Source organism: Taurulus bubalis, assembly GCF_910589615.1.
Source record: "Taurulus bubalis genome assembly, chromosome: 3".
NCBI lineage: Eukaryota > Metazoa > Chordata > Actinopteri > Perciformes > Cottidae > Taurulus > Taurulus bubalis.
The window spans coordinates 11,710,366-11,737,872 of NC_136591.1; the positions used below are offsets into that span (position 1 = coordinate 11,710,366).

Genomic DNA, 27,507 nt, shown 5'->3' on the forward strand with positions numbered 1-27,507 from the left:
TCCTTTGTATAAATAGTTTCTAAGTGTAGACAACATGTTTGTCACTGGATATTTTTTACTGGAATCTTACATGTCAATACAGTGATAACTTTCATTTCCCCAAAAATACACTGAGTATCTTTTAAATAAATGTATTATTGTTACAGTTTTGTGAAAATGTGTGTGAATATGTGTTGTATGTTTCTGTCCATTTGAAACAAAGAGCCTTGGAATGGTGAAGTGATGAATGTGACTGAGCTTTATTCAAGTACTTCCTTGTTGTTGCTCAGTCCAATACAAAACAATACAAAGAAAATGTATTATACAATACAAAAAAATTCTATACAAACCCAGTAAGGCACCTGATCTAGGCATTACTCCTCCCACCCTGGAGCAACATGGCGGTTGATAGCTCTAGAGGAAAAAACGACCCAGAGGGAGTGGTAACAGAGAAACCCGGGAGGACTTTGGCTTCACAGCCGCAGTGCCAGTGTTTGCCTTTGCTACCTCAGAGGTCACGTTTCACATTCAGCGACAAGGTAAGACCAGGACAATTAAGCAGATGGTATATGTTAAAATGTTGATAACACAAATACAATCATTTCAAGAATGTTTCAGTTTTTGTCTTGTCAGCCAGATTAAATGGAATATAAAAGGGAATAATATTTGAGTGAATTATGTGGGGTACTTTCAAACACTCGCAGGCCGATGCATGTTAGTCTTTGAATTTTAACAGACCGGTTCAATCAATGTTTCAAGCTAAACTTACAAAGTTAGAGAGGCTGAGTCATGTGACCATGTAGCTGGACTTTGGTCAGTGTGCTTTGAGTTGTTTAAAGTTAATGGTAAAGAAGGTAAGCTGTTTATGTTATTAAAGTAATTACATTACCTGCATTAAAGACCATAAGGACAACAGTTCTTAAATGTTCTGTGGCCTACACTGTATGTTTTGTAGATGTCTTTATTTTTGAGAGGATTGTAAATCTCACCAAAACACATTTCCTCTGTGACTCAGAATGTAAATAATTAATTTCTTATTCATAATCAGTGAACAGATCGTCTTTCTGAGGCCATGGCCTCCCCCAGCGTTCTCCTGTCAGAAGTGCAGTTTAAGTGTTGCATCTGTCTGGAGGTTTTCTTTGAGCCCGTCTCCATCCCCTGCGGTCACAGCTTCTGCTTCCCCTGTATCACATCACACTGGGACAACAGCCATGCCGTCAGTTGTCCCAAATGTCAGACAGCCTTCGAGGGACGCCCAGAGCTTTGTGAAAACTCCTTCGCCAAAGAAATGTCAGAGCAGATCCGAGCAAGAAGGCAGAACGGCGTGATGTCAATGGCTGGAAAATTCATATTTTGTGATGTGTGCGTGGGGATGCAAACGGAGGCCCTGAAGTCCTGCCTTGTATGTCTGACCTCATATTGTGAGAGTCACCTGGAGCCCCATCTGAGAGTTGCCACCTTGAAGATACACAAGCTGATCGAACCCGTGGCGATGATGGAGAACCGGATGTGCAAAAAGCACCAGAGGCTTCTGGAGTTGTTCTGCAGGAGCGACCAGAGATGCGTGTGCGTGCTGTGCACCGAGACCGACCACCGCTGTCATGACACCGTCCCGGTGGAGCGAGAGAGTAGGGAGAAGAAGGTGAGGTCCTAAAGTCCTCATCATCATTGTGCCATCATCCCATCAAATACATTAATATATTTTTGGTTTGAATTTCCGTTGTAATATTCAGGCTCGGATGAAAAGGATCGAGGCTGATGCTCAGCAGATGATTCAGGACAGACTGCAGAAAGTGGAGGAGATCAGACACTCGGTGGAACTCAGCAAAGTGAGTGGACATAAGATCATAGAACAGCTTCAGTGAATGTTACCTGTTGGATAATTTTGGCATTTGCAGAACAGTAAAAGCAACCTTCTATATATATCCTTCTTATAATCTATAAGAATGTAAGAAAACAGGCTGAACACATTCAAGAGTGTATACATAGCATAAAAATCATTATTCTGCTTGGAAACTGTGCATTTATACTAGTACTACTGCTACGTATTCTTCGTATTGCCTCTACTTAAAGAAGCTGTATTTAACATTATGAACATTAATATAGCAGCAAACAGCTCTCATCTATGTAAAGTCTACCTGAGCAGAGAAGGACGTCACTCTCCCTCTGTGTGTCATGTTATCCAAGCTTCTCCTTGCTTGGTCAACAACTTGAGGAAACCAGACAGGCAGTTGAATGTTAGTCGCTAGTCGACATGTTGAGAGCCGTTGAGAGGCAATCTGAATGCTCCCAATCTCGGATGCTGCACTTTTTAAATGTCCCCTTCAGACATGTTTGAATACTTAACAATATTTTTTCAATAACAATGCTAAGTTTCAAAATTCCACATTGCAACATGGAAGGGCTCTTACTCTATTGTGAAGTCTGTTTTCAATGTATGTGCGCTGGAGATTTCAAGTGTCCTCAAGAAACTAAGTTGCATACTGGACCATGGATGGCTTCCACTCTAGTTGTGATGTCAAAAAAATCCTCCTTGTACATCCAAGTTATAAACTGAGCACAGAGAAGCTTTCCTCCTTTAGCAGATGAATGTAAAAACAGTTTGCTGGTGTCAAAGATGAACTTCAACAGTCAACCTTTTTTTTCATTATTCAATGTCTTCAGGAAAGCTCCAAGAGGGACATAGTGGAAAGCCTGGAGGTCCTCTCCACTCTGTTTCGCTCCTTGGAGAGTCGTCAGGCAAAGCTGGTGGAGATGATCCAGAGGAAGCAGGCAGCAGCAGAGCAGAGGGCAGAAAGGCTCATCACAGAGCTGGAGCTGGAAATCCATGAGCTAGAGAGGAAGAGAAGTGAAATGGAGCAGCTTTCTCACACTGAGGACCACCTTAAACTCCTGCAGGTGAGGAGTCGTCTCACAGCAAGATATTTAGTAGTCGTACAAACAGAGATTCCAAAGAGCGTTCAAAGAAAATGTACAGACTGGAGTGAAGTTATGTTTTATCTTTATTCCCATCTCATCTGGTCTGGCCTCTTTTCGGCTTGTTTTTTCCCTTATTTGACTTGTCAGAGGTTTCCAGTTCTGAGTTCTCCTTCATCTGCCAAAGCCTGCAATGACATCATCGTCCATACAGACGCATGTTTGGGGATTGTAAGGAGCGAGGTTGCCAACATTGAACGGCAGCTTCAGTCAGTTTTGAAAAAGCTTTCCATTCAAGGTCAACCTCTAAAAAATTTTTTTTGTCAGCATCACTACATTCTGTGAGGAAACAGCTACTTACATTTAATACAAAAAATAGCATTTGTTTGATCATGTGTTCTTATTAACTTACAGAGCATAAGAAGATGCAGCAGTATGCAGGTACAGTGAAACAATAATAGTCTCACATCGTTCAGCATGTCAGTGTTCTCTCTCTCTCTCTCTCTCTCTCTCTCTCTAACTCTCTAATATACATTGTGTCCTGTTTCTTAACTAAATTAAAACATAGTAACTTGAATAAAAGCAACGAGAAGGCAAAATTAGTATAATGGACTAGAAATCGGACTTAGTTACAATAACATCTGAAAAAGTTTAGAGCTGAAAGTAACAACGATTTTCACTTGATCAATCCATTTTTTTTTATCATAACAATGCATGCCACAGGATACTTAAAGATACTGCTAGCTGGCGTGCAACCGGATATTTCTGAACACCTCAACTAATGGATACAACCAACAACAAGAACAATTAAACCTTTGGAGAAAGGGGATAATTAAGTTAAAATTCCTATGTCTGTCTAACAGTTGATGTTCATCTGGACCCCAAGACAGCCAACCCTTGGCTGGTTCTATCAGAGGATGGGAGACAGATCCGGGACGGAGATGTTGAACAGAACCTGGTGAACATACCAGAGCGTTTTGACACGGCACCATGTGTCCTCGCTACAAGGGTAAATAAGGATGTAGTTTGAATGTGTTTGTCCATGTAGGGATGTTATGTCTTTCTGTTTCACTCTCAGTGAAGAGCTGATGAACAGTGTCAGTGACCTGAGCCTCTCTTGCTATGCAGGGTTTCACCACAGGGAGGCACTACTGGGAGGTGGACGTGGGAGATAAAACAGCGTGGGACTTGGGTGTGGCTCAACAGTCAATCAACAGGAAGGGTTTAGTCACACTGAGTCCAGAGGACGGTTATTGGACTATTTGCTTGAGGAATGGCAGTGAGTACCGGGCATGTGCAGGACAGGCAGAGCTTCTTTGTCTCTTTCAGAGGCCCCAGGTTGTCGGGGTGTTTTTGGATTGCGAGGACGGCACCGTCTCCTTCTATGATGCAGATGCCAAGTCACACATCTATTCCTTTACACAGTGCCAGTTCACTGAGACAATGTTTCCCTTTTTTAACCCAGATATGTGTGACAGCGGCAGCAACACATCACCACTTATCGTCCGCCCGCTCAGTGGAGTCAATGGAGGCAGGGATTTAGATGACATCACAATATGATGTGAAATGTATTTGCAGTGTCTGTTTCTACACCATGGTATTTTATTTCAAACACTATAAAACTGTTCTCTCTGTTGATTAAAAACAATAAAAAATATATTAGAAAAGTTGTGTTCAGTTTCCAAAAATAACTTTCACACATGGATCATACAAATACTGTTTCTGACTTGCACCCCTCCCCCCCAAAAATGTATCTGTTGTATATGGTTTCCACTCCTCCTTCTTCCCTTCACTTGTGCTCAGTACAGATCTTAGACCTGCCTCACTCCAATAATATCCATCCTCAGTCATCACAGGCTAACCACAAAACTGACTTCAGACCACCTCTTAGACTCTACAGTTTACAACTGCTAATCAGATTAGCAAAGGGATAGGATTAGCCTCCAGCCAGATGGAGCACTGAGACAGCTTCAGGATTTAGTCTTTGGTGGAGGCATTATGCACACATGGAGTACTGCACACTCAGGTATGTTGCTGAACAAAATGCATGCACACAAACGCACAGTGATTGCAAGTAATCAATTAACACTCGTGAATTCCTTAAAGAATATAGGAATTCGGAAACATCTGTGAAGAGAGAGCTAAAAGGTGTCGGGGAAGGAGTAAGGGATGAAGAGGGATTAAAGCCGCTATCATTCAAGCACAGGGCAGAGAGCCGAGAGCCTACATGTTGCACTTTACTCCATACTAAAGCAAGAATGCCCCTTAAACCTCTTGGTCGACAGACGAGGGTAAGTAAAATATTTTGTTAATAGTTGTTTAGGTCTGTCGATTACTGTAGGAAGGAATATCAAAATGTAAACCAATGTCATACTATTAGGTTTCCTGGCATTTCTCACTAATTGTGCAGCAATGTAGACCTTAAAATGGCAGACACATATAGGAATTGCTTATTTTGCTAATAACTTAATTGAAAAGTAACAGGGAAGCGTGGGAATGACAACACAAAGTGTTTTTCTGCAACTGAGAAATATACAGACCTTAATTTCCTGCCTTGTCATTAACTGGGTTTAAGTGTATCTGCAGTTGTGTAATAGAACACTCTGACTCCAAGGATCCTTGGATCTGGTTGACCCCCACATTGCTTGAAATACTAGGACAGAGTGATTTTTTTTAAAGCCCTATAATTACACAAATAAAAAGGTGATAAATTACGGTCACAATATTTTAACTTCCTGCAGTCCTTTCATGTATCGTTTTTTCCACATTCCTGTCCGTAGCGTCACCTGGATGGAGGCCAGCAAACCAGCAGTGGAGATCAATATGACAAGTTTACTACTGTGACGTTTCAAAGGCCGGAGCTGAGTGGAGAGGTGTGAAGTCGCCAGTGATGGATGAGACAGCTGGGGACCTCCCAGTCAGAGATGTGGGACTGATGAGGTCGGGACTGATGCCAACTGTACCAGGTTTGTGTGTAGTCTTGGCAATAAGATGAACTATACATTTATTTGCTCTGCTGTGCTATAACTTGCATTATCCTCAAGCCATGACATATATTTACTGTGGAAACTGGAAGGGTTTAATATCATAAATAATGTGACAGTGTTACCATAGTTCAACCGAGCAAATTATCTAATGAAGACACATCAGTGATGTGTATATTCTTAAGAAATATCCAGTGAGCTACAGTATTTTAAGTTAAGGTTAAGTTGGGGTATTTAGTTACAAAAGGGACTTTTATGAGGTTTGGGGCATTTATTGACTCAAAAGTCCTTGTGAATTCTGCAATAGAAGTGCATTTGTTGTTTGTCTAAATCTGTATGTTTTCTCCAGATACTCTACGGGATGTGAAGACATGGAAGAAGCATAATGCCATGAAGACAAAAGGTAATGTGTGTATATATAAATAATTCACCCTTTCACTTTTTATTTATTTTTTGGCTCTCGCTCTCTCTCATCAGCAGAGCCTCAGCGCCTGTTTCGGTTTCCCAGGGAGCACCTGGAGGACCTGTGTCTCAGACTGCAAGAGGAAAACAGTGTGCTAAGACAACACACTCGTACACAGGAGATGAGGCTACGCAGGTAATAGAAACATTGAGACTGACTGTAACTAACATAAGACACTTGAGCAGAATAGGGCACATCAATGTGCCGTCTCACAGTATCTTTCATCATCATCATCTCTTTTGTGGCCCTGGGATGGGATTTAAAGATATATATGATAAAGACAAGTTGGTTGGTTGGTTACTTTATTTGTACCCGTAGGTAGACTTATTTTGCAATAGAAAACGAGGCATCTATATCGATATACATTACAACAGACAGCCAGACAAACATGATAAACGTACTCAAAGCTGCAGATCAGTGCGCAGTCCCCAAATATTGTTGTGCTTGTTTGACCTCCTCTTCCTTGACTCAGGATGTCTACCAGACTGATGCGTCTCCGTCAGCTCCCTTCTGGATCCATTGGTGTGAAGGAGAGGGACATGGAGGATACCATACAGGAGCTGGAAGCCCGTGTGGCTACGCTGGAGAGCCAGAAAGGCTTGCTGCAGAACAAACTCAGCCTGGCCAAGCAGCACATTATGGACCTCGGAGGACGCACGCCATACAAGTTCAGTAAAGGTGTGTATGTTTTTACATGATTGTAAGCTAGGGTACTACTGCGTCCTCTTCCATCTCTGACCTTCCTCTCTTTCTCTACTTCTTCTTCTCTTGCTTGTCAGGTAAATGTATGGAAGTGGAGGGCGGAGTAAGGAGGGCAGCCCAGACTGCCCCGCCACGCTACGGCCCCACATTGGAAGACACCAGGGAAGAGATGGAGAGATTGTACGTGTGTGATGTTCAGAACACTGAGCAGATGGTTTCTAACCTCTGATCATATCGTCATCCTGCTACCTGACTCTTTCTTTCTCCTCTCTCCCACCCTTACTTCCAAACCCCCTCATGACTCCATGCTGATCTCCCTCTAACCTCCCAGCAGATCCAGTGTAACCGAGCAGGTGAGGGCTGCAGAGCTGGACCTGACTGCGCAGGCGCTCCGAGACACGCTGCGAGAGAAAGAGAAAGAGATAGAGGGAACTGTGAGAGACATAAGGAAGCAACAGGCTGACAGACACAGGTGGCTACAGCAGACATGCAACTGTTAATATAACGGCTTTTCTTGTGTTTTCCTACTTTTTGGAGTATACAGGATAAGCGGTTAAAGATAATGGATGGATGAATACATTTCAGTGTACTTTGCTAAAGTTGAAATAAAATATAAATCATACCATTCTCAGTCAGGCAAGAGGAGATGTGTAATCTGCTTTTACTGCCAATTTCCCTCCTTAAACAATCCTGTTTAAAAGCTGTTTTCTACTACATAAGCAGAACATTGCAGTACTCTTTCCACGACTAGACAGCCGCTTGTACAACACCCATGTCAATTAAAATAATAAATCCTGTTGTCTCCATGTCAGAATAACTATTAAAGAGAATGTGGATCTGATCCGTCTTCAAAAGCAACTTTCAGACAAGAGCACCGCTCTGAGAGTCAACCAGGAGAAGTTCAACAGCCTGCAGGAGGTTAGATGACCTTATTTGTCGATAAATCATGAATTTATTTATATATATTATTATATGTATTTATTTAGTTACAGTAGATTAATAATTTGGGTTCAGTACTTTAGTCACTTACACACATATATATCATTGATGCTCAAAAGACACATGTTTAAATGTCCTTTCTTCTTTCCTTCCAGGCATATGAGAATCAGCTCGATGAGGTAACTGCCTCGTTACACAAACAGTTTTATCAGAATCAGAAACCGTTTATTTGCCAGGAATGTTTACACAAACTAGGCGGAAGGTGAATACATTAGACATGAGACATTGGATGAGACAAACAACAATCAACAATCATCGACAACAACAGTGCAATGGGTATTAAATTAAGCATAAGATAAAGTGCTCATACAAACAGATAACGTTAATGTAAGTGTATGTTAAAGTGACATGTGTGTTTAAGTTAAAGTGCATGTTAAGTGACATGAGTGTTTTAATATGAAGTGTGGAGGGGAGTGACCGGTAAGAAGAAAGAAAAGAAAGAGTCAGTCAGCGGGGGGGACACTGACTGACTCCACAGCGTCGACGGGGGAGTCACACAGGGTGAGAGGGGCGGGTGGAGCTGCGTTCTTTCTGAAGTCCACAACCATCTCCACTGTCTTTAGAGCGTTGAGCTCCAGGTTGTTTTGGCTGCACCAGGTCACCAGGTGGTCAGACTCCCACCTGTAGGCGGACTCGTCCCCACCAGAGATGAGTCCAATGAGGGTCGTGTCATCCGCGAACTTCAGGAGCTTGACGGACTGGTGACTGGAGGTGCAGCTGTTGGTGTACAGGGAGAAGAGCAGAGGGGAAAGAACGTAGCCTTGTGGGGAACCGGTGCTGATGGTCCGAGAGCCTGAGACGTGTTTCCCCAGCTTCACGTGCTGCTTCCTGTCAGACAGGAAGTCTGTGATCCACCTGCAGGTGGAGTCAGGCACGTGCAGCTGGGAGAGCTTGTCCTGCAGCAGGGATGGGATGATGGTATTAAAGGCAGAGCTGAAGTCCACAAACAGGATCATGGCGTCCAGATGCTGGAGGATGTAGTGGAGGGCCTGTAGTAGTCTGATACTTAATTCATTTTGAGTGTCATGTTTTCACCCCAGCGTCAGAGGTCACTGAGGGAAAGCCAGGGAGCTCTGCTGGAGAAAGTGGAGGAGCTGACTGAACAGCTGAAGCAGGAGAGACAGAGAGCACTGGAACTGGAGGGACAACTTACCACTACTACCCTGTCTCTACAGACCCTGGACAAGGTACCGCATCTGGCATGTATAAATCCCGACTAAGACTCGAGATAATGTAACGTGTTGTACATTTTTAATATAATTCATTTTCAGCTACAGGACCGTTTATCAGACCTGGAGGGAGAGAGGGATCTAATAAAAGAAAACTATGACTGTCTATTAGAAAGGTGAGAGTTAAACTCTTCTAGGCCCTAAAATACAACCTTTAAGATGTTATGGTGCACATCAACCGGGAGGTTTTAGAGATCATACCTTGGCTTCTCTGGAAATTGAGATGAACGCTCAATGCATGTTGCCTTGCAGAAGCAGCAGAACCTGACTTTAGATTTGGTTCATGTCCTAATGAAAATGTCTTTATTTATTCAAGGACTACACATGTACAGAAGTCCTAACAAATTATAATGACTTCTGAACGTAATTTGTATGTTTATAACCACCCTTTTCCTTCCTAGTACTTTATCTGTGCAAAGCAATCACGATGGCAAGGTGGAACGACATAGAGAAGTGAACCAAAGGAGGGAGGAACAGGGAGAACACACCAGCAGGATGGATATCCAGAGGCTTGAAGAAATGCTGCAAGCAGAGAGGGAGGAGAGAGGCAGGCTGGAGCTGGAGAAGGAGACACTGAGACAAGAGAAGGAGATATTGGAGGACAAGAGGGAGCGAGAAAGAGGTAGGAGTCTCAGCATGGTGGTACTGCATCTTCTCCGGTTTGACGACGAGAAGGAATGAAGTTAGTTAAGGAAGAAATACTTCATTTCATTTTATTTAAATTAGACCCCAACACCTAAAACCTCAACTCTTCCAGTGCCAAAAGCAAACAGTATAATCATCTACAATCCCATTTATTTACTCATTCGTCCTGTGTTGTTTCATTTAGAGTGTTCTTTTGTGACCACGATAGACAAGCGAGAGCATCTGGAACAGGAGGCTTTCCAGTACAGAAAGCAGATTTCTGCTCTACAGGACAGACTGGACTCTGTCACAAAGGTCGGAGATGAAGGACTGAATAATATACTGCTGAACAGCTGTTTCACACATCAGTCTCCTATTTATTTTCTGGGTGCTATCCTGCACCCTTTTCATCATCTCTCTTTTCTCTTCCAGGAGTTTGACATGAGTGTTGAGGAGCTCAGTGAAACTCTTTTACAGATCAAGGTTTGCACAACCTTTTTTTTTTTTTAATCTGTTCGAACTTAATTGCATTTAAACCTTATTGCATTCTTTCCCTCCAACTACAGACATTTAGGATGCAGCAAGAGAGCAGGATGGGTCTGGATTTTCTCTGTGCTAATGGAAAGGTGGAGGATTCGCAGCGTGAGCTGGTAAACATCCAGGCATCGCATGCTGAGACTGTGCTGCAATTACAGAAAACCAGAAACCTTCTACTGCTGGAGCACCATATCAGTAAAGACCTTCAGGTACACACACATACACAATAAACACGTTTGTAAAATACATGTACAGTACACAAAATTGTAAATCAGCATGTTTTCTCCTCCCATTTTAACTGAACTGGTCTTTGATCAAACTCTTGTTCCCAAGGAAGAGTTGAACACAGTCAACCAGAAGATGGAGAGAGAGAGGGAGGAGACCCAGAGGAGGATCTCAGAGAAAGACAAACTTTTATCAAAAAAAGGTCTTCAGATCAATGTTTTACAAGGTACTGTATGAGCAACACTCATTTCTATAGTACTAGGAGAGGCAAGATAACCCAATATAATTCCTAATCTGTTTCTTCTGTGCTCTATGTGACTGAATCATTGACATGCAGAAGGTGTTTGTAGTTTGTTCAGAAAGAAATCTGGGTAGTTAGCATCAGAAACTCAAAACTATTTATTTTTCTACCTGTACTTTAAAGCTCAGTTGAAAGAGTTAGCATACAGCCCCAGGAACTGCAAGCGGACCATACCAATGCAGTACACCTGGCAAGCTGGAGACCAGGAGGTGGTAGAGCCCATTGAGGAGGACATGTCTTTTTCTCAGCTCAGGGCTGGGGAGTCACTGTTGGAGATCCACCTTAAGGTCTAAAAAAAACTTTAGATGTTGTACCTGAATTAGTTTTTTCATTTCAAGTTTCTATGGGGCTGAAATCTTCTTCTTTTTTGTACCTTCAGGCCGCCACCTTCACCCCGACAGGGCTTCGTACCATGGGCAGCATCCACCTTGAAGACATTGTGACCTTCTGCACCTACAGCCTTTTGGACTTTGAAGTGCACTCTACACCTCTGGTGTCAGGCAGTCAACCAGACTACGGCTTCACGTCACGCTATGCTCTCACAGCCCGAGATCTGGGGAGGCTGGGAGCTCAAGGGTCAAGGGTCAGAGTGGAGCTCCACCAGGCGTTAGGAGGGGTCAGGTTTGTGACACATGGAAGTGGGCAGATGTCCCTCATGGGTGCTATGGAGCGGAGAGGGGAGCTTGTCGGTGGACATGTCAATATAGGTGGGTGTTCTATAAATCGAGGTAACATACACAGTTTGTCAACAAGCAGTCATTGCCAGTATGATACATTTCCTGTAATTTTTCTTTTGCATATTATGTTGTAATTGCTGCTATTTATGACATATTGCACTGTGTGTGGTATTCTTCATTATTTTGATAATTACTTTTCTGAAAAATCTGCCTGTCTATCTGTCTCCGTCCAAGGCTCCGAGGGTGCACTTGTTGGTGTTGTGGATTTCTGGGTGCGCCTGTTTTATCCTGCAGAGCCCATTGACACTATGGCAGAGAGAGGAGCTGACAAGAGAACAGCGGCACGGAGGAGTCCTGTGCACATCTCTCTTGGCTGGCTGGAGGCTGGTCATGAGGTAAAATAGATGATATTTTGTCACTTACCGTAAGTGGTGTTTAGCCATGGAGGTTGTTTTGGCTTTATTTTCTTCTGAGTGTGATTTTCTGTTCCGCCCGGTCTACCTGGCTTACTGAGTTAGCCGGATCATTTTCAGGATTAGAAGACGTAGGTCAGGCTTTTCGGTTCCTTGAATCAAGTTTAGAAAAATCACCATAGCAACACATCCAAAAATTTGAACCTGCTCCAGCGCAGGCTAACTGAAATTCACTGGATAAGCTGTCGACTCCCACCAGACAAAAAAGGCAGCTCCCTTCCTCATTGATGAAGGAGCGATATTAGTTATATTATTTTGTTAGGGAGAGAGTTCTTGGAGATCGCCAAGATACGTTCTCACATCAGGATGACTTCCTGTACGAGCGCTATCGATTCTGCCGACAAGGAATCATTTATTTACGAGTGCTTCTCGAGCCGTGGACATTGATCACCACACGCCCATTGCCCGTCTCACAGACTGTATAGACTTTCAGTCGCTGCATGCCGTGCTGTCCCTAACGTTTATTTAGTGCTTAAGAAATGTATGGATGTGTTGAAAGCACTCATAATTATATGACAGTGTTATTAGTACACCATACATATCATTATTGTAGAACATGATTAAGGTATACAAGGTAATGCAGAGAATCACACACAATTTCTTTTCACTGCTTCAATTGATTGAATTTCTGATTATGAATAATACATACATACTGATCCGCCCATACACATATTCAAACTCCTAGTTATATGGTAATCTACACCTGCATGAATATACACATATATTATACATGTATTGCGCATATAGTACATACATCCTCATAAGTATATATTTATCCGTATACTACTGCCAGCAGGCACATTTAAATTAATATAATCTGATTGATTTAGGTGATGAAACACTTAAAAATAGCCGATACATTTTCCCAACACTGACGCATTTAACTTGTCTGATATATTCATTATTAGTGACGCTTATGTCTCGCAGCAGGGGCGGTGTTAAGCTGCCTTCACACCAAAAACGTTGCAAAAACGTGTTTTCTGTGAATGATTAAGGTCTTGACTTCTTGACTTCCTCATATGCGTTCATGATCATCTCCTGCTTCTCAGCGGAGAAAAAAAAAGGTTCCTCTGAGTTTATTTGCCATTGTAATGTTAGAATATCGTGGTGTCAGTGCTCGATTATTATCCCTTCTGAAGTGGAACGGGCGCGCACATTTATCCAGATGACTGATGTCTGGTTAGAATTAACGAGACCGTTTCAGCACGGATTTGCCGTTGAGAAACCCAGATAGCCTGGTGTCAATCATCTCGCTAATTTCAGATGGATAATAGGACATTTGATCGACTTTGTTGAACCACGTACGAGAAATATGGCCCTGGCAGGCTGGAGAATTTTTTAGAGACGGTCACGGTTACTCAACCTCACAGTGAACATTTTAAAAAACGTGTTTCTTCCAAAGAATAGTTCGGTAGCAAACGGTTCACAGTGAGGTCTGTGGTTTAGCCAGTGTATTTGGAAATCAGCACAATTCATTTAAATTTTTTTTCCAATGCTGTTTGCAGGAGTTGCATGACTATGGTGGGGGGATCCCCAATGAGTTGATGGTTGTGTTGGAACGTTGCGTGGGTCTTAATGCTCGCTGGCCTGGACTTCTTCCTGATGCCTACTTGACATACAGGTTCTACGACCTGCCGCCTCACGTCTCTCAAACAGTCCAGTCCACCGCTGACCCGGTGTTCAGTGATGCTACCAGCTACCCACTAGCTGTAACAGCTGATGTGTTGCACTACCTGAGGTATAATCACATATGTAATATTTTGGAAAATATGTTTGAAATTCAGATATATTAAAAAGGCAATCACTTGTTGGTGAAGCTTTCTTACATTTTCCAGTGTTTTGTGCGTGTCTGTTTTTAAATGAATATCCAACTGAACTTGAGGACAATCTTAATATTTCAGTTTTTTTTAAGTTAGTGCTTTAGATAATCCCTATTTTTGCAAAGATATTGACAATATTCAACTCCGCTTTTGTCCAGGTCCAGCAGTTTGTGGGTGTATGTGTTTGATGACAGCGAAGACCAGATGCCGCCAGCCTATCTGGCCAAGACCCCCATCCCACTCCGAGCCCTGGCCACTGGCAAGGAGATCAGAGGTGAGGCAGAGAGAACAGTAAAACAATTACATTATTATTCTTCATCTCCAACTAGAGGATGCATTCATTTCCATGAAAGTGGAAGCCAACATCTTATATTCACATGATTACATCACACATTAACACCTAAACTACCCAAACATCAGTTTAGGAGTGTTTTTATCTGTTTTTCTCTCGCTCCGGCCAGGTGACTATGTTCTGAGGGATCCGGCTGGTGGACCTCGGGGCATGGTCAGAGTCTTGATAAAATGGAAGTACCCCTTTCAACCATCGGTGGACTCTGGGCTGGGTAGACAGGACATGGAAAGATCTGAGAAGGAGGAGAGGAGGAGAGAGGAGGCTAAAGCATCACAGAGGCCTATAGCCAAGCCCAGAGTGAAGGTGATCTTATTTATTCTTGTGAGTCAAAAGGTTTGGGAGTTATTGGTGATGCTGTGGAGAACTGCACGAGTATTTCATGAACATTGGTTTGAAAATGATGAAAAGCAATGTCACCCTTAACCCTCTTCCAAAGTAAATGTACCTCTAAGAAACATTTAATTTGCCGACAGTATGACTTTTAATGTGTAAATGCTAAAATGTATCACATGCTCAAAGACAAATTCCTGTGCCCCAGCTTAATGCCTGTTATTCGGTGGTTTTACCGCAGATTCAGCTACTTGAGCCAAGAGAAACCAAAGCAGTGCAGAAAGAGACTAAAGCTCTGGTAAGGTTTTAAGCATCAACAAAAGTAGCACATTTACAACTGAACTGTGTGTTTTCATCATCATTTAAGCACAGCAACTATTTTATTCACTTGTACATTCGTCTGTTTTACAGCCACGGCCTCCAGCTGTAAAACAGAAAAGTTCACAGAACATACTACCAGACCAACCCACCTCGGTGAGACTGCTGGCCAGAGGCAGGAAGAGAGCCACCAAGAGGTCACCTGACCTTTACCACGACACGCCCCATCTCACGCCTGAGCCTAGACTGACCACACCCTCTCACTTACCAACAAGAAAGTAGGTTTTTTTTCTTTTCAAAAATGCACTTCATTATCTTATTTTAGAACTTGGTGAGCTCGATGGAGTTCTCTCAGATTTAGAATTTATATAGAAGGACAAAAAAGGGAAACTTTGTAGAAACAACCATCACAAAAAAACGTTAACAGATTGTAATTGTTAGAAATTGTTCTGTTTTAATCTTTTTTAAGATCTTCACCCACCACACTGTCGAGGACAAGCTCTGCCAGCGATGCCAGGATTCAGGTCATTCTCTCTCTCAAAAGGCCTTAAAATAAAATCTGATTACAAATGTTTAAACAATGTTGTGGAATGAGGAACACAGGTAATTAGAATTGGAAGAGAGTCGCAGGTAAATGGGCTCATATCAAATTTGTTTTACTCAGGAGCTCACCTCTGTGGATCAGGTGTCAACGGATGAAGAGGAGGAGAAGGCGGAGGAGGAGGAGGAGAGGAGTGAGAGTGGTAACTATTAATGTAGCCTAGATTGTAGGCTTTCACATTGGCTTTGAATGTCTTGCATTAATTAAAATACTCACTATGCCATTGTTTAAATATTCAAAAATGTTTTATATAAGAACCCATTTGACCTCAAAAACTTTACAAAATATTGATATTTACTTTACAAAATATACCTGGAACACATATGACGCTGTCGTATATTGACCAGGCTTTTGTTTTCAGCCCAGCCCGTCAAATTGAGAATATAATTAATCCAGTTCTTTCTGGGTTTTTTTGTTTTATTAAACAGCTGCTGCAGGAGTCAGTGAAGTCCAAGAGTCTTTAGAATCAAGTTCCTCACAAAGCGACATTGTCGTCATTCCACCAAAACGGAAGATGAGGAAGGTACGAACAAAGTAACTGTGTGAGTGAGAGAAAATGTATGAATGAAAGAAAAAAAATATTCTGCTATTATTGTCATCTGTAATCTACTATAAGGTCAGATCACATGATATATATAGGTGAATTGTTCTATGTTTCAGGGCAACAAGCTGAGAGTTGAGATTCTGTCCCTGTCGTTTGAACCGTCCTCACGCGTGGCGCTGGACAAGTCAGTGCAGCGTGTTTATGTGGAATACCGGCTGCTGGGCGTCCCGATGGAGACGACAGAAACACCCATGTCCCTCCGCAAACCCACAAAGGGAGAGGAGATTCACTACAACTTCACACGAGGTGAGAGTGGGCGAGCTTTGAGAATAGTTGTTTCTGGAAAGTTTTAATTGTTTTACAACTTTCAAATCCTCTTGTTTGTCTCTCTCAGTGATATATGTGGATGGTTCACAGTCAGCTCCACTCAGACACCATCTCTACACCATGTTGGAGGGCAGTGACCCCAACCAGGGCAGGTAGTGTCATCAGTGTCTTTTGAGCCATCTTAACAACTTAAAATATGAGCGAATACATCAGTTTATTTCTCTGCAATTTATGGATGTGTCCAGACCCAAACCACAAAAATGAGGTGTCTATGTTTGTGTGTCATGATAAGGTTAAAGTTCACAGTAGTCAGTGAGCCGATGGACGACGATGAGGAGTGTGTGGATGTCGGACACGCTTTTCTGGACCTGCAGGAATTGCTGCTCACTGGAAATGATGTCAGTGACCAACAAATTGATGGTAGGTGTTGTATTTGTGTCATACCTTTCATACCTTTTGATGAAGACTTAAAGCAAATCAAATGTGAGGACAACGTGTGAGTCGGCCTGTCCCTTTGTCTCTGTTTTCCTCCAGTAGTGAGTGTAGATGAGGACAAGGAGGTCATAGGAAATCTGAAAGTGTCTCTGGAAGCAGCGAAAGCTCTGACTGGGATATACCAGGAGTTTCACCAAAGAAGCGAGATGAAGAAAGAAGATGACACAGATGAAGAGGAGCAGGAAAAAGAATTAAAGGAGCAAGAGGAAGAGAAGAAAAGAGATCAAATACAGATAGATGATGATGACGATAGTGACTTCTGAAAGCAATTAGTTTGAGATTAACCGAGAGGTTATGTTCTGTATGAAATAGTTTTATTTCACCGTTTGTAGCCTCTTTAACATTTTACAAAGCAATTAAATAAAGAGAGATTTTTTAAATGCATATGATGCTGTTCTCTGAAGATTATTTATGGATGTTTATCAATTTGATGTCCAGGTCTTTCAATCTCCAAGTTTATCCAGTACATCTTTATCATGTATCTGAGTGACAGTGTCTTCTTCTTAGTAAACATTTTCCTGGGTGCATTTGTTTCTCAACTAAACTCTAAATTGTTATTCAAAAAGTCCTGCAATTGAATTCTGTTTTGTACGCCTATTCTAACAATGAGAGTAACACAATAGATTAAATTAGATTAGTGTTAAACGGATGATGATCTTGATATTTGTCATTTCAGGAAGACGCTATTTGCAGTGCTTGACAGGTGATGAAGAGTTCTTCATCATATCTAAAAATGTTGATTATTCCTTCATTTAAATTTATTCAACACACCATTAACTAACTGAGACCTGTAAAACCTGGAACCAGGTTGTGTTATTCCAGCACAGGAATACTGCTTTGTCTCCAGGCATGCCATTTGAGTGAGGGCATTTCGGCAAAAAACATACAGCGGTGCAACTGTGCCTCTTCTTGCAAGAATTTTGTCTGTGTTTTCAAACAACACAACAATTAAATACCACTAAAACATTTCAGGTTTCTGAAACATAAATCATCACATTGAGATACTCTACTTCTTATTTGTGTCATTGTAGTACAACAGAATACTGTGAGAATATAGCAAAACGAATGAAGCCAGATATGGAAATAATTAATCTGTTATTATTGAATATGGCAATGATTCTCAAATGGGGGTATGTGTACCCTTGGGGGTACGTAAAGGCACTCCAGGGGCTGAAATCATTCTGAAATTAGACATCAATTGTCTAATAATAACTGATTTGAATTCAGCTCGTGAAGGAGAATTTGAAGGGCTTTTATTTTGTAATTCAACATCAGAATTACTTGATTGTTTCTGAGTGACATCTTAAGGTGGCCTACGATTAATCTAAAGTGGAAATAGTTAGTAACTATGGGTCATTTCCTTTCTAATCTAATCTGAAATTAGACATAAATTGGCTCATAAATTGATTTAAAGTTATCTCATGAATGTCATTTTCTATTTTTATTTTGAAGTGAAATTAGTTTGTAACTATGGACCATTTCCTTTAAATGTCCTTCAAATTAGAGACACATTTGTTTATGAATGTGATTTTATAGAGCTATTATTTTGAAATTCCAAAACAGAATGTCCTTGGAATACAGTTTGCCTTCACCGGAAGTTTGTTCTTATTTTGAAGTCAGTTCTTACACGCTCGTACCGTAATACCGAGTACAAACGCGTCCAGAGAAAATACGTGCGGACTGGCCCGACGGTGTTTTTAGAAGTGGAGGCTGGCTTGATCGCAGTAATTGGAGACACCTGTGGTTGGCGAAATTAAAGTCAGAGTCAAGTAAGTAAGTCAGTTAATACGTTTAAGTTGAGGATGCAAATTGAACCGGCAAGCAAAACTTCTAGTTGTCAAACTACTTTCAAACTGAAGCCGGGGACCAGTTGATTAAAAACGCGTGTTAAGCTATCTAGTTGTCAAACGTTTAGGTTAGCTATCTAGCTAACTGACTTTAGCTTCAACTGCCTAAGTTCAACTGGTAAGTAACGTTAGCTATGTGTTTGCTTATATATATTTGTATAGACTAAGGCTAGTTTATTAGTCTGCTATCTTATTTCTTAGCTTACACTAAATAATGAACTAAGCATTTAGAGCAGAGGTGGGCAAACTACGGCCCCGCGGGCCGGATCCGACCCGCGGGGCGTTTTAATCCGGCCCGCCGAGTATTATAATTATTATAACATTTAAAAAAAAAAGTTATAGTAAAGACCGCTGTAGCGCTTCTCCGTTACAAGTTCAGTTTCCCGAAGCACGATGACCACAACAGACCAGCGTTGATGTTTCTTCATGCTTATTTATTGCACAGCGCTCTTTTAGGCTTTTCGTGTGTGTTCTTCTGCAGCAGAAAGACCGCAGTAATGCCTTCTGCTGCGCACACGGCTCTGCTGCAGAAGAACACACACACACACAGCCTAAAAGAGCGCTGTGCAATAAATAAGCATGAAGAAACATCAACGCTGGTCTGTTGTGGTCATCGTACTTTGGGAAAATCAAGTCGGGAACAGAGAGGCGTTACAGCAGTTTGTACCTGATGCAATTTCTTGATGCCTCCTGCATTGATCCCTTCTGTCACAATGAGTGGACCCAAGAAAAGACAAGTCGACAGTGAGTGCAGAGTCTTTAGTGAGGAGTGGACTGCTAAGTATTTTTTCACCGAAGTACGATCAGAGGCAGTATGTCTTATTTGCCAAGAAACCATTGCAGTATTCAAAGAATACAATATTAGCCGCCACTTTTCCGCCGAGCATGCTAACTATGCTAGCCAACAGTCAACGACAGAACGGGCGGCTACTGCTAAGAGGTTGGCAGCCAATTTAAAGAGTCAACTAAATGTTTTTCTCCGCCAAACTGCTATACAAGAATCAAGCACCAAGGCAAGTTTTTTGCTAGCATTCAAATTAGCAAAAGCCAGGAAGTCTTTCTCTGAAGGAGTTTTTGAAAGAATGTATGGTAGAAACAGCAGGTCTCTTATGTCCAGAGAGCAAAAACAAATTAGAAAAATTGAGTTTATCACGAAGAACAGTGACTCGGCGTGGAGAACAAATTGATGAAGATTTAACCAGCGAGTTGAACAAAAAAGCTGAGTCATTTACGTTATATTCTCACACCGCCCCCTGCCGGCCTCGCCGTCCTCAAGTGTAGAGCCACGGGTCTCACACCGCCCAGCACCCCCTGTGGCAGACCACAGGCTCCCCACCTTCCCTTTGGCTCCAATAATCTGTTTTACCAGATACTCTCATGTGGTCTGCATTTGGGTCCGCAACGTTGTCCTCCCGTGACACGTTCACACAAACACTCTCCATCCATCTGATACTGGCCCGGCCCGTCTGTCAAATTTTTTTTATTCAATGTGGCCCCTGAGCCAAAAAGTTTGCCCACCCCTGATTTAGAGTGTCGTAGCCACCATTAAGTTACTAATTGTGGCCAAGAAGTCCTGTAATGTTAACTTAACATTAGTAGCACCACCTAACGTTACATTATGCCTTCCTGTTTCATGAGTAAATTGACCTGCCACTCTCATCGTGTCTTAATGAAAACAACAAACGTTTTTTTATTTAGTTTCTAATAACAGGAGATGATGAATTGTGTGAGCCATCAGCAGGCCAGCCAGCTGCTGCACAACAAGTGTGTTGTGGTGCTGGGGGATTCCAGTGAGTAGTAACCTAATTTATCATTTTCAAAATTATATTTTAAAGCAATATGTATGGTTTTAAAGCAGCCCATTTAATAATAAAAATTGTATTATGGCTCGTAGGATTGTCGGCATGTTGATTCAACCATTTAGCGTTACATGTGTATCTATATGTTTAATGCTGTCTGTATTTCACCCACAGTTCAGAGGGGTGTGTATAAGGACATTGTTCTGCTATTGCAGAAGGAAAAGTTTCTGACAAATAGTCAACTGAAGCGCAAGGCAAGTGTTCATATTAATAGATGACACATCAATGTTTTTGTTTTTTTAAAGAGGCAATCTTTAAGATTTCAGTCCTGGTTGATTTAGAATTTCTATTAGAGTGAATACAAAGGAATGGTGCTTAGAGTTTAGCAGTCTGGAAAATCCACAAACCAAGTATGAAATCCTATAGTCTTTAATGTATGGGTGTATAGTACCATTTGTGGTGTGTCAACAGTGTAGACAAACTGTAAGACATCATTTCCCCCTGGGAATATCACCACAGATGGTTTGTAATTAGGGCTGCAACTGACGATTATTTTAATAATCTGTTGACTCTTTTTTTTTTTCATTGAATCGGATAAAAAAACTAAAAAGCATTAACTACAACCCTTTATTCAAATGTGCAAATTCACAGTGCAAAACATCTTCAGAACGTGCACAAACAGGTTGCTCCTTGAACATCCCTGACCTTTTAATTAAAAAAATAAAAATGGACTAACACAAAAAACATACACATGTATGCTTTACCATCTGTCTAATGTGAGCCCTTTTTATGACCTCTTATGACCACGACATCATGTTGTTGGCTAAGCCCAACTATGTGATTTGATTCATTCTACTTTGAGTAAAAATAAAACCTGCAGCCAGTTCCGGGTTAACGAGTGACGGCGTGAACTGAACCAAACATGGTTCAGACACGGCATGTTTCATCAGGTAACGTTTTTTTCCAAGCAAGACTGAACTGTAACGGAACATAAAGTAACTTTAACGACAATACGCAACCCAAACACGTTAGCTAACGTGATAGCAAGCTGACTAGCTTCCATTTAAAAACAAGTTTGAGGAAAATTAAGACTGTCGACATCTTAACACTGATTGGCCAAGACTCGACACATCAAAGATGTTCTATTTTTGCAACCTCAACTTTTCTCCGTGTCTCACTCCAATCTCAGAAATGCTGGCAGGCCAGTTGCTCTGCACCGCTCTTTTTTTTTTTTTTTTTTCTTCTCCGCGACTTATTGACTGGCGTAATAATCGCGCGACGCAACGGCTCGATAATGAAATTGGTTGCCAACTCTTTTGATAATCGATTTTATTGATTCGTTGTTTCAACCCTATTTGTAATACTATAAAAAAAATATATATATAGCTCATCACCATTGTGTCAGCTCCTTTGGCAACAGACGGCCACACTGCCAATTATTGAAATGGACATCTTTGAGATTGCCACTGTCATTTTATCATTATGACGAGCTGTGATCTTAGAAAGTACAATGTCATAACTTGTTACATCACTAGACTTGTGTAACGTGCTCCCGTTACCCCCGTGACTCGGGGCTAGCGCTTGTGGTCTTCAACCGACTGTGTCTCCGACTCGCTCTGACGTTCTCGTAGACTGTGACTGCGTCTTCATCCCTACTGGCGTTTATGTCTGAGGAGAAACACAATTAGTCACAGCTGAAGCCAATTGGGCCCCTTCTGGCACTGTTCCCTGAGCCACTCACCCACTCCCCTCTGCTGCTGAGCCCACCACCACAAGTTGTTTTTTAGTGGGTCCCAGAGCATACTTTATTTAAATGTCTTTTTCTTTTTCCTCATGAAGGTAGTGTGTGTATCCCTCATTTTTTCCTGTTCTCACCCATGTTTTTCTCTTTCAGGGAGAGGAGAGTTTTGAACAGGACTGCCTGGTGGAAGGTGGTTCCTTGACTAGAATGCATAATGGGACTGGGTACAAGGAGGTTCGCCAGTTCCAATCCGACCACCATTTAGTCCGCTTCTATTTTGTGACGCGGGTTTACTCTCCCTACATGCGAAGCATCTTGGAGGACTTTCGCACAGGCTTGAAACCTGATGTTATTATCTTCAACTCCTGTGTTTGGGATATTTCCAGGTGGGTAGGTGAAGGAGTAACTAGTGATAGTACTAATATAACTAATTGCCTTGGTGTTCTGTAAACATCTGGTCATTCAGGGGTGGCTCTACTGTCATTTGAAGGTCTTTAGAGGCGGGTTGTGGATGAGACTGCATGGGTGGTGAAATAGCTGAGCACATTTATGGGGTAGAGGTTTGGGTTGGCAACAACTGTTTACATTTTCAATAGGGTAATCAGATTTGGTACATAATGTTGTGAGACAGCTGAGCACAAAACACTGGTCAGCTCGATTTGTAAAAGGCTTGCCTGATCTGTTCCCTGGTTTAAGGTGTCACTGAATCTCTTTTTGAGTTTGTGGATAGGGATTCTGTCATCCCTTTCTGTTTTTCTGTGTTTTGTAGATACAACTCCAGTGGGCTAGACAACTATAGGGAGAACCTACAGACATTTTTTGCTGAGCTGAGGGAGATTGTGCCTCAGGAAACGCTGGCCATATGGAACCTCACCATGCCCTTAGGAAAGAAGATCAAAGGCGGTTTCCTGGTACCAGAGGTACATCATCACCAAACGCCTGCATCATAAGTTGAAGTTTGATCAAAGTCTATAAAAAAATATAGTATTTCACTTTACTGGGAATTAACATTACCAGTCACCTGTGGTGTGTAACCCATACTGGGATGCATTCATTCAATCTACATTAATTGTCCTCTGAACCAGCTGTCCTGTCAATATACGGGTGGACAAACTGAACTCAAGAAAATTTCTTTTGTATTTATTATGTATATTATCTTTGTCTCCATTCACAGTCAAAGTGGGCATTTTATAGTGAAACTGGGATGATAATAGATGAAGTTAATATGTTCACAACAGACAGCAGGAGAATTTTATGATTTGATCAGGTGCCTGTAGAGTTCAAACTAGTCACTAAAGTGAGTTGCATTTCTAAAACTGAACAAAGGTTGTGTAAAGACCATAGTAATGTGTAAAAGTAGTTTATTTATGTTTTTCTCCACACTGTTTGATGGAGAAAAAAAAAGATTTTTCTTGACTGCTTTTCCAGCCTTAAAACTTTTTCCTCTTCTCCTCAGATTGAGCACAAGGTTTCTCACCTGCGTTATGATGTGATTGAGGCTAACTTCTTCAGCGGTACTCTGGCTGATGCCTACGGGATGGATGTGTTGGACCTCCACTTCCAGTTCCGCTTTTCCTTGCACCATCGAACTCAGGACGGAGTTCACTGGAACGCCCTTGCGCACCGCAAGATAACATCTCTGCTGTTGGAGCACTCTGCACAGGCCTGGGGTATTATTATGCCACTGACTGTTGAGGGTAAGAAGGAATACCGCACGCACGCACACACACACACACACACAGACACACACAGCAATAGGCCTATGGGATGGTAGTGTTTTTCTACACCTTTTGTTCTCCAGAACACTTCAGAATTCACTCATTAGAATTTGGTAGTGAAAGGTCAATGTGACTTTATGGCAACATGACTGTTTGCAAAGACGTACAACTGCAACCCTGTGATTTTTTTTTTTTTTAAAGAATTTATTTTATTTAATTAGGTTGACATGTTCTTTATTTTAGAGCCTACTAAGGATGCTGCTCAGCTGCCAGCCAATGCAAATTCCAAACCTGCAGGTAAGACAGATGATGTGATTTAGATTTCTTCAATTTTTTTGTTTGATATAACAAATATGGGTAAAATATATTGCTAATTATCTTATGGACTGGACATTAGGATGTGTTTGGTTCTGTCAGCTACACTGTAATTGCAGAACATGTCTGTCATCTTAAGGCATCAACAATTAAATGTCAGGTTATTGTGCAGTAGAAGTAATTAAAAAAAACAGGATCATGGCAAAGTGTCCATCTCTAACGCCACCCTGACCTTCCTTTTACAGAGCGACGTAGAAATTACAGCTCCAGAGAGGAGTTTTCTAATGATTCCCAGCCTTCTAGTTTCTTGAACAACCCACAGCCAAGTGCATATCTCCTACCGACACCCCTCCTAAGAAATGGCAAGTGTTTTTAAGACCAATGCATCTGTGGGTCTTCGGATCTAGTTATTGCAAGTATCTTTGAGCTACCATGTCTGCTTTAGAGCCTATTAATATTTACTTTATGTTCCGCAGAGTTCGACTACCGGCTGCCCGACAATCACCATCAACAGAACGTGATGAGGAGGCAACATGCCAGACGCCACTATGCTCCATACACCCATCCGAATCATGGCCACCATGGCCAATACAGCCATTACTACTACTACTACTGAGGCAGGTAGTTCTTACAAGATTCAGAAATGGTCGAGTTCCACACATTTTTATTACTGCAGTTTCTTTCCTCAGCTGCAGTAAATTGTTATTTCACAACAGGCTTGTAACTAGGAAGTATTAATCCTCAAATTACACCATTCATACTCAGATTTTGATTTATTTCAGTAAATGACATGTAGGTCATTTTTCTTATATTGTGAATTTGTTGTCTTTTAGTTGAATTTTAATTTTTGTAGTTCTGGCGTTTTTAATTCTGCACTTAAAATGTTTCTGTGTTCTATTAAAGCTGATGCTATGGTTTCAAGAGTACTGATTATTATTATTGTTTTTTTCAAAGAAGGTAAAAATAAAGAATATTGTGAATCTTATTGCCCAATCTCTATATCGAATGTAGATTACAAACTGTGTACATCTATAATCTCAAAAAGAATGGAACACTTTCTTCCCAAATTAATAAATGAAGATCAGACAGGATTTATAAAAGGTTGGCAAACACAGGATAACATTAGATGAACCCTACATATTATAGAGCAGGCTAATAAACAACATATAAGTGCAGCGCTGGGCCCTGTTTCTCGTACCTGGCTCAACAAAGTCGAGCAAATGTCCTATTATCCATCTTAAATTAGCAAGATGATTGACGTCAGGCTAACTCTGTTTCTCCATGGAAGATCCATGCTGACACGTCTCGTTAATTCTAACCAGACGCCAGTCATCTGGATAAATGCGCGTGCCCGCTCTTCTTCAGAAGGGATAATAATCGAACACTGACACCACGATGTTCTAACAGTACAATGCCAAATAAACTCAGAAGAACCTATTGGTTTCTCTCGGCTGACAAGCAGGAGATGAACATGAACGCACATGAGGAATTCATTACCTTAATCATTCACAGCAAACGTTTGCAACGTTGTTGGTGTGAACGCAGCTTAACACGGCCCCGCTGCGAGACACAAGCGTCGCAAATATATCAGACGTTAAATGCGTCAGTGTTGGGAAAATGTATCGGCTAATTTGAAGTGCTTCATCACCCAATTCAATCAGATTATATTTATTTAAATGTATCTGGTGGCAGTAATATATACTTATGAGGATATATGTACTGTATGTGTGTATGTATCACGTACTGTATGTGTGTATATGTATGTATGTATGTATGAATGAATGATAGTCTATGTGTGACGGGCGATCGCCTGCGCCTGTGGTGATCAATGTCCGCGGCTCGACAAGCTCTCGTAAATAAATGATTCCACAGTCTCGTTCATTCGTCAGTCATCTGGATAAATGCGCGTGCCCGCTCCTCTTCAAAAGGGGGAGGAGTCGAACACAGATTGCATGATCTTCAAACGCTACAATGGCAAATCAACTCTGAGAAAGAGCGTCTCTTCTCTCCGCGGAGGAGCAGGAGATGATCACGACTACATATGATGCATTTAAGTCCATAATCATGGCAAAGTCTAATGCTGCGTTCACATCCAAAGCGTAGCGAATATTCGCAACACTTCCTGTTTGTGAATGCAGCATAACGGTGCCCCCGCTGGTCGGGGTAGAGTCACATAAGCATCGCAAAATATCAAGTTAAATGCGTTAGTGTTGGGGAAATGTATCGGCTATTTTGAAGTGCCTCATCACCTAAATCAATCAGATTAGATTTATTTAAATGTGCCTGCTGGCGAATTAATATATACTTATGAGGATATATGTACTGTATGCGCACGTATGTATCATATAACATATGTGTATATACATGTGTCGATTACCATATAACTAGGAGTTTGAATATGTGTACTATAGTGATATGTATGGTGTCCTAATAACACTGTCATATAATTATTTATGAGTGCTTTCAACACATCCATAAATATCTGATAGTCTGCATACTCTGAGACGGGCAATCGGCTGCGCCTGTGGTGATCAATGTCCGCGGCTCGAGAAGCTCTCGTAAATAAATGATTCTTGTCGGTAGAATGTATAGCGCCGCATACAGGAAGTCATCCTGACGTGAGAACGGATCTTGGCGATCTGGAAGAACTCTCCCTACAAAACTAATATAACTAATATCGCTCCTTCATCAATGAGGAAGGGAGCTGCCTTTTTTTGTCCGGTGGGAGTGGCCAACTTATCCAGTGAATTTCACTAAACCTGCTCTGGAATAGGTTGGATTTCGATGGGTTGCTATGGTGATTTTTCTAAACTTGCTTCGAAGAACCGAAAAGCCTGACCTACGTCGTCTTATCCTGGAAGTTATCCTGCTAACTCAGTAAACCAGCTACGAAGAATAGGGCCCAGGTTTAGACCAGGACAGGTAGATAATACTTTTGTACGCTGGAGAGAAAAGGGGAATAACGGCTGTATGTATACTTATAGAGGGAAAAACTCAAAAGAGAATTTAATTTAGAAAACAGGGACCTGTTCAGATATTTACAGCTAAGACACATCTATGATGCAGAAAGTAAAAAAGGAATATCAGCAGAAGGTAATGAAGTGATCGAAGTGTTGATGCTTCTTTCAAACAAACCCCCTCAAAGTTGGTCTCCAAACTGTAGTTTACAAAAACGAAACGGAAGAAACACA

The 27,507-nt window shown here is 41.6% G+C and overlaps 3 protein-coding genes across 3 annotated transcripts; all 3 read left to right on the forward strand.

The window, feature by feature from the left end:
• Nucleotides 1–473: 473 nt before the first annotated feature.
• On the forward strand, nucleotides 474–4,455 carry LOC306734579 (E3 ubiquitin-protein ligase TRIM39-like; the record flags this gene model as incomplete). Its single annotated transcript, XM_079215939.1, has 8 exons — nucleotides 474–518; nucleotides 1,049–1,621; nucleotides 1,713–1,808; nucleotides 2,644–2,877; nucleotides 3,046–3,193; nucleotides 3,310–3,336; nucleotides 3,759–3,904; nucleotides 4,024–4,455. Exons 2-8 carry the CDS (start codon nucleotides 1,052–1,054, stop codon nucleotides 4,453–4,455), a joined length of 1,653 nt encoding a protein of 550 aa, XP_079072065.1. The 5' UTR covers nucleotides 474–518; nucleotides 1,049–1,051.
• A 698-nt stretch (nucleotides 4,456–5,153) lies between these two features.
• rpgrip1 (RPGR interacting protein 1) lies at nucleotides 5,154–17,159 on the forward strand (the record flags this gene model as incomplete). Its single annotated transcript, XM_079215280.1, has 29 exons — nucleotides 5,154–5,186; nucleotides 5,750–5,861; nucleotides 6,229–6,282; nucleotides 6,357–6,477; nucleotides 6,815–7,020; nucleotides 7,122–7,224; nucleotides 7,376–7,516; nucleotides 7,857–7,962; nucleotides 8,139–8,162; nucleotides 9,084–9,230; nucleotides 9,315–9,388; nucleotides 9,674–9,894; nucleotides 10,102–10,211; nucleotides 10,329–10,379; nucleotides 10,463–10,642; nucleotides 10,767–10,889; nucleotides 11,088–11,246; nucleotides 11,339–11,666; nucleotides 11,871–12,031; nucleotides 13,615–13,847; nucleotides 14,088–14,203; nucleotides 14,391–14,584; nucleotides 14,853–14,909; nucleotides 15,399–15,453; nucleotides 15,959–16,053; nucleotides 16,191–16,380; nucleotides 16,469–16,553; nucleotides 16,694–16,821; nucleotides 16,936–17,159. 29 exons carry the CDS (start codon nucleotides 5,154–5,156, stop codon nucleotides 17,157–17,159), a joined length of 3,831 nt encoding a protein of 1,276 aa, XP_079071406.1.
• Nucleotides 17,160–20,460: 3,301 nt separating this feature from the next.
• Nucleotides 20,461–24,932, forward strand: LOC306733963 (PC-esterase domain-containing protein 1A-like; the record flags this gene model as incomplete). The annotated part of the gene is made up of 6 exons (XM_079215281.1): nucleotides 20,461–20,533; nucleotides 20,717–20,796; nucleotides 22,437–22,669; nucleotides 23,053–23,203; nucleotides 23,740–23,980; nucleotides 24,793–24,932. 6 exons carry the CDS (start codon nucleotides 20,461–20,463, stop codon nucleotides 24,930–24,932), a joined length of 918 nt encoding a protein of 305 aa, XP_079071407.1.
• Between the last annotated feature and the right edge of the window lie 2,575 nt (nucleotides 24,933–27,507).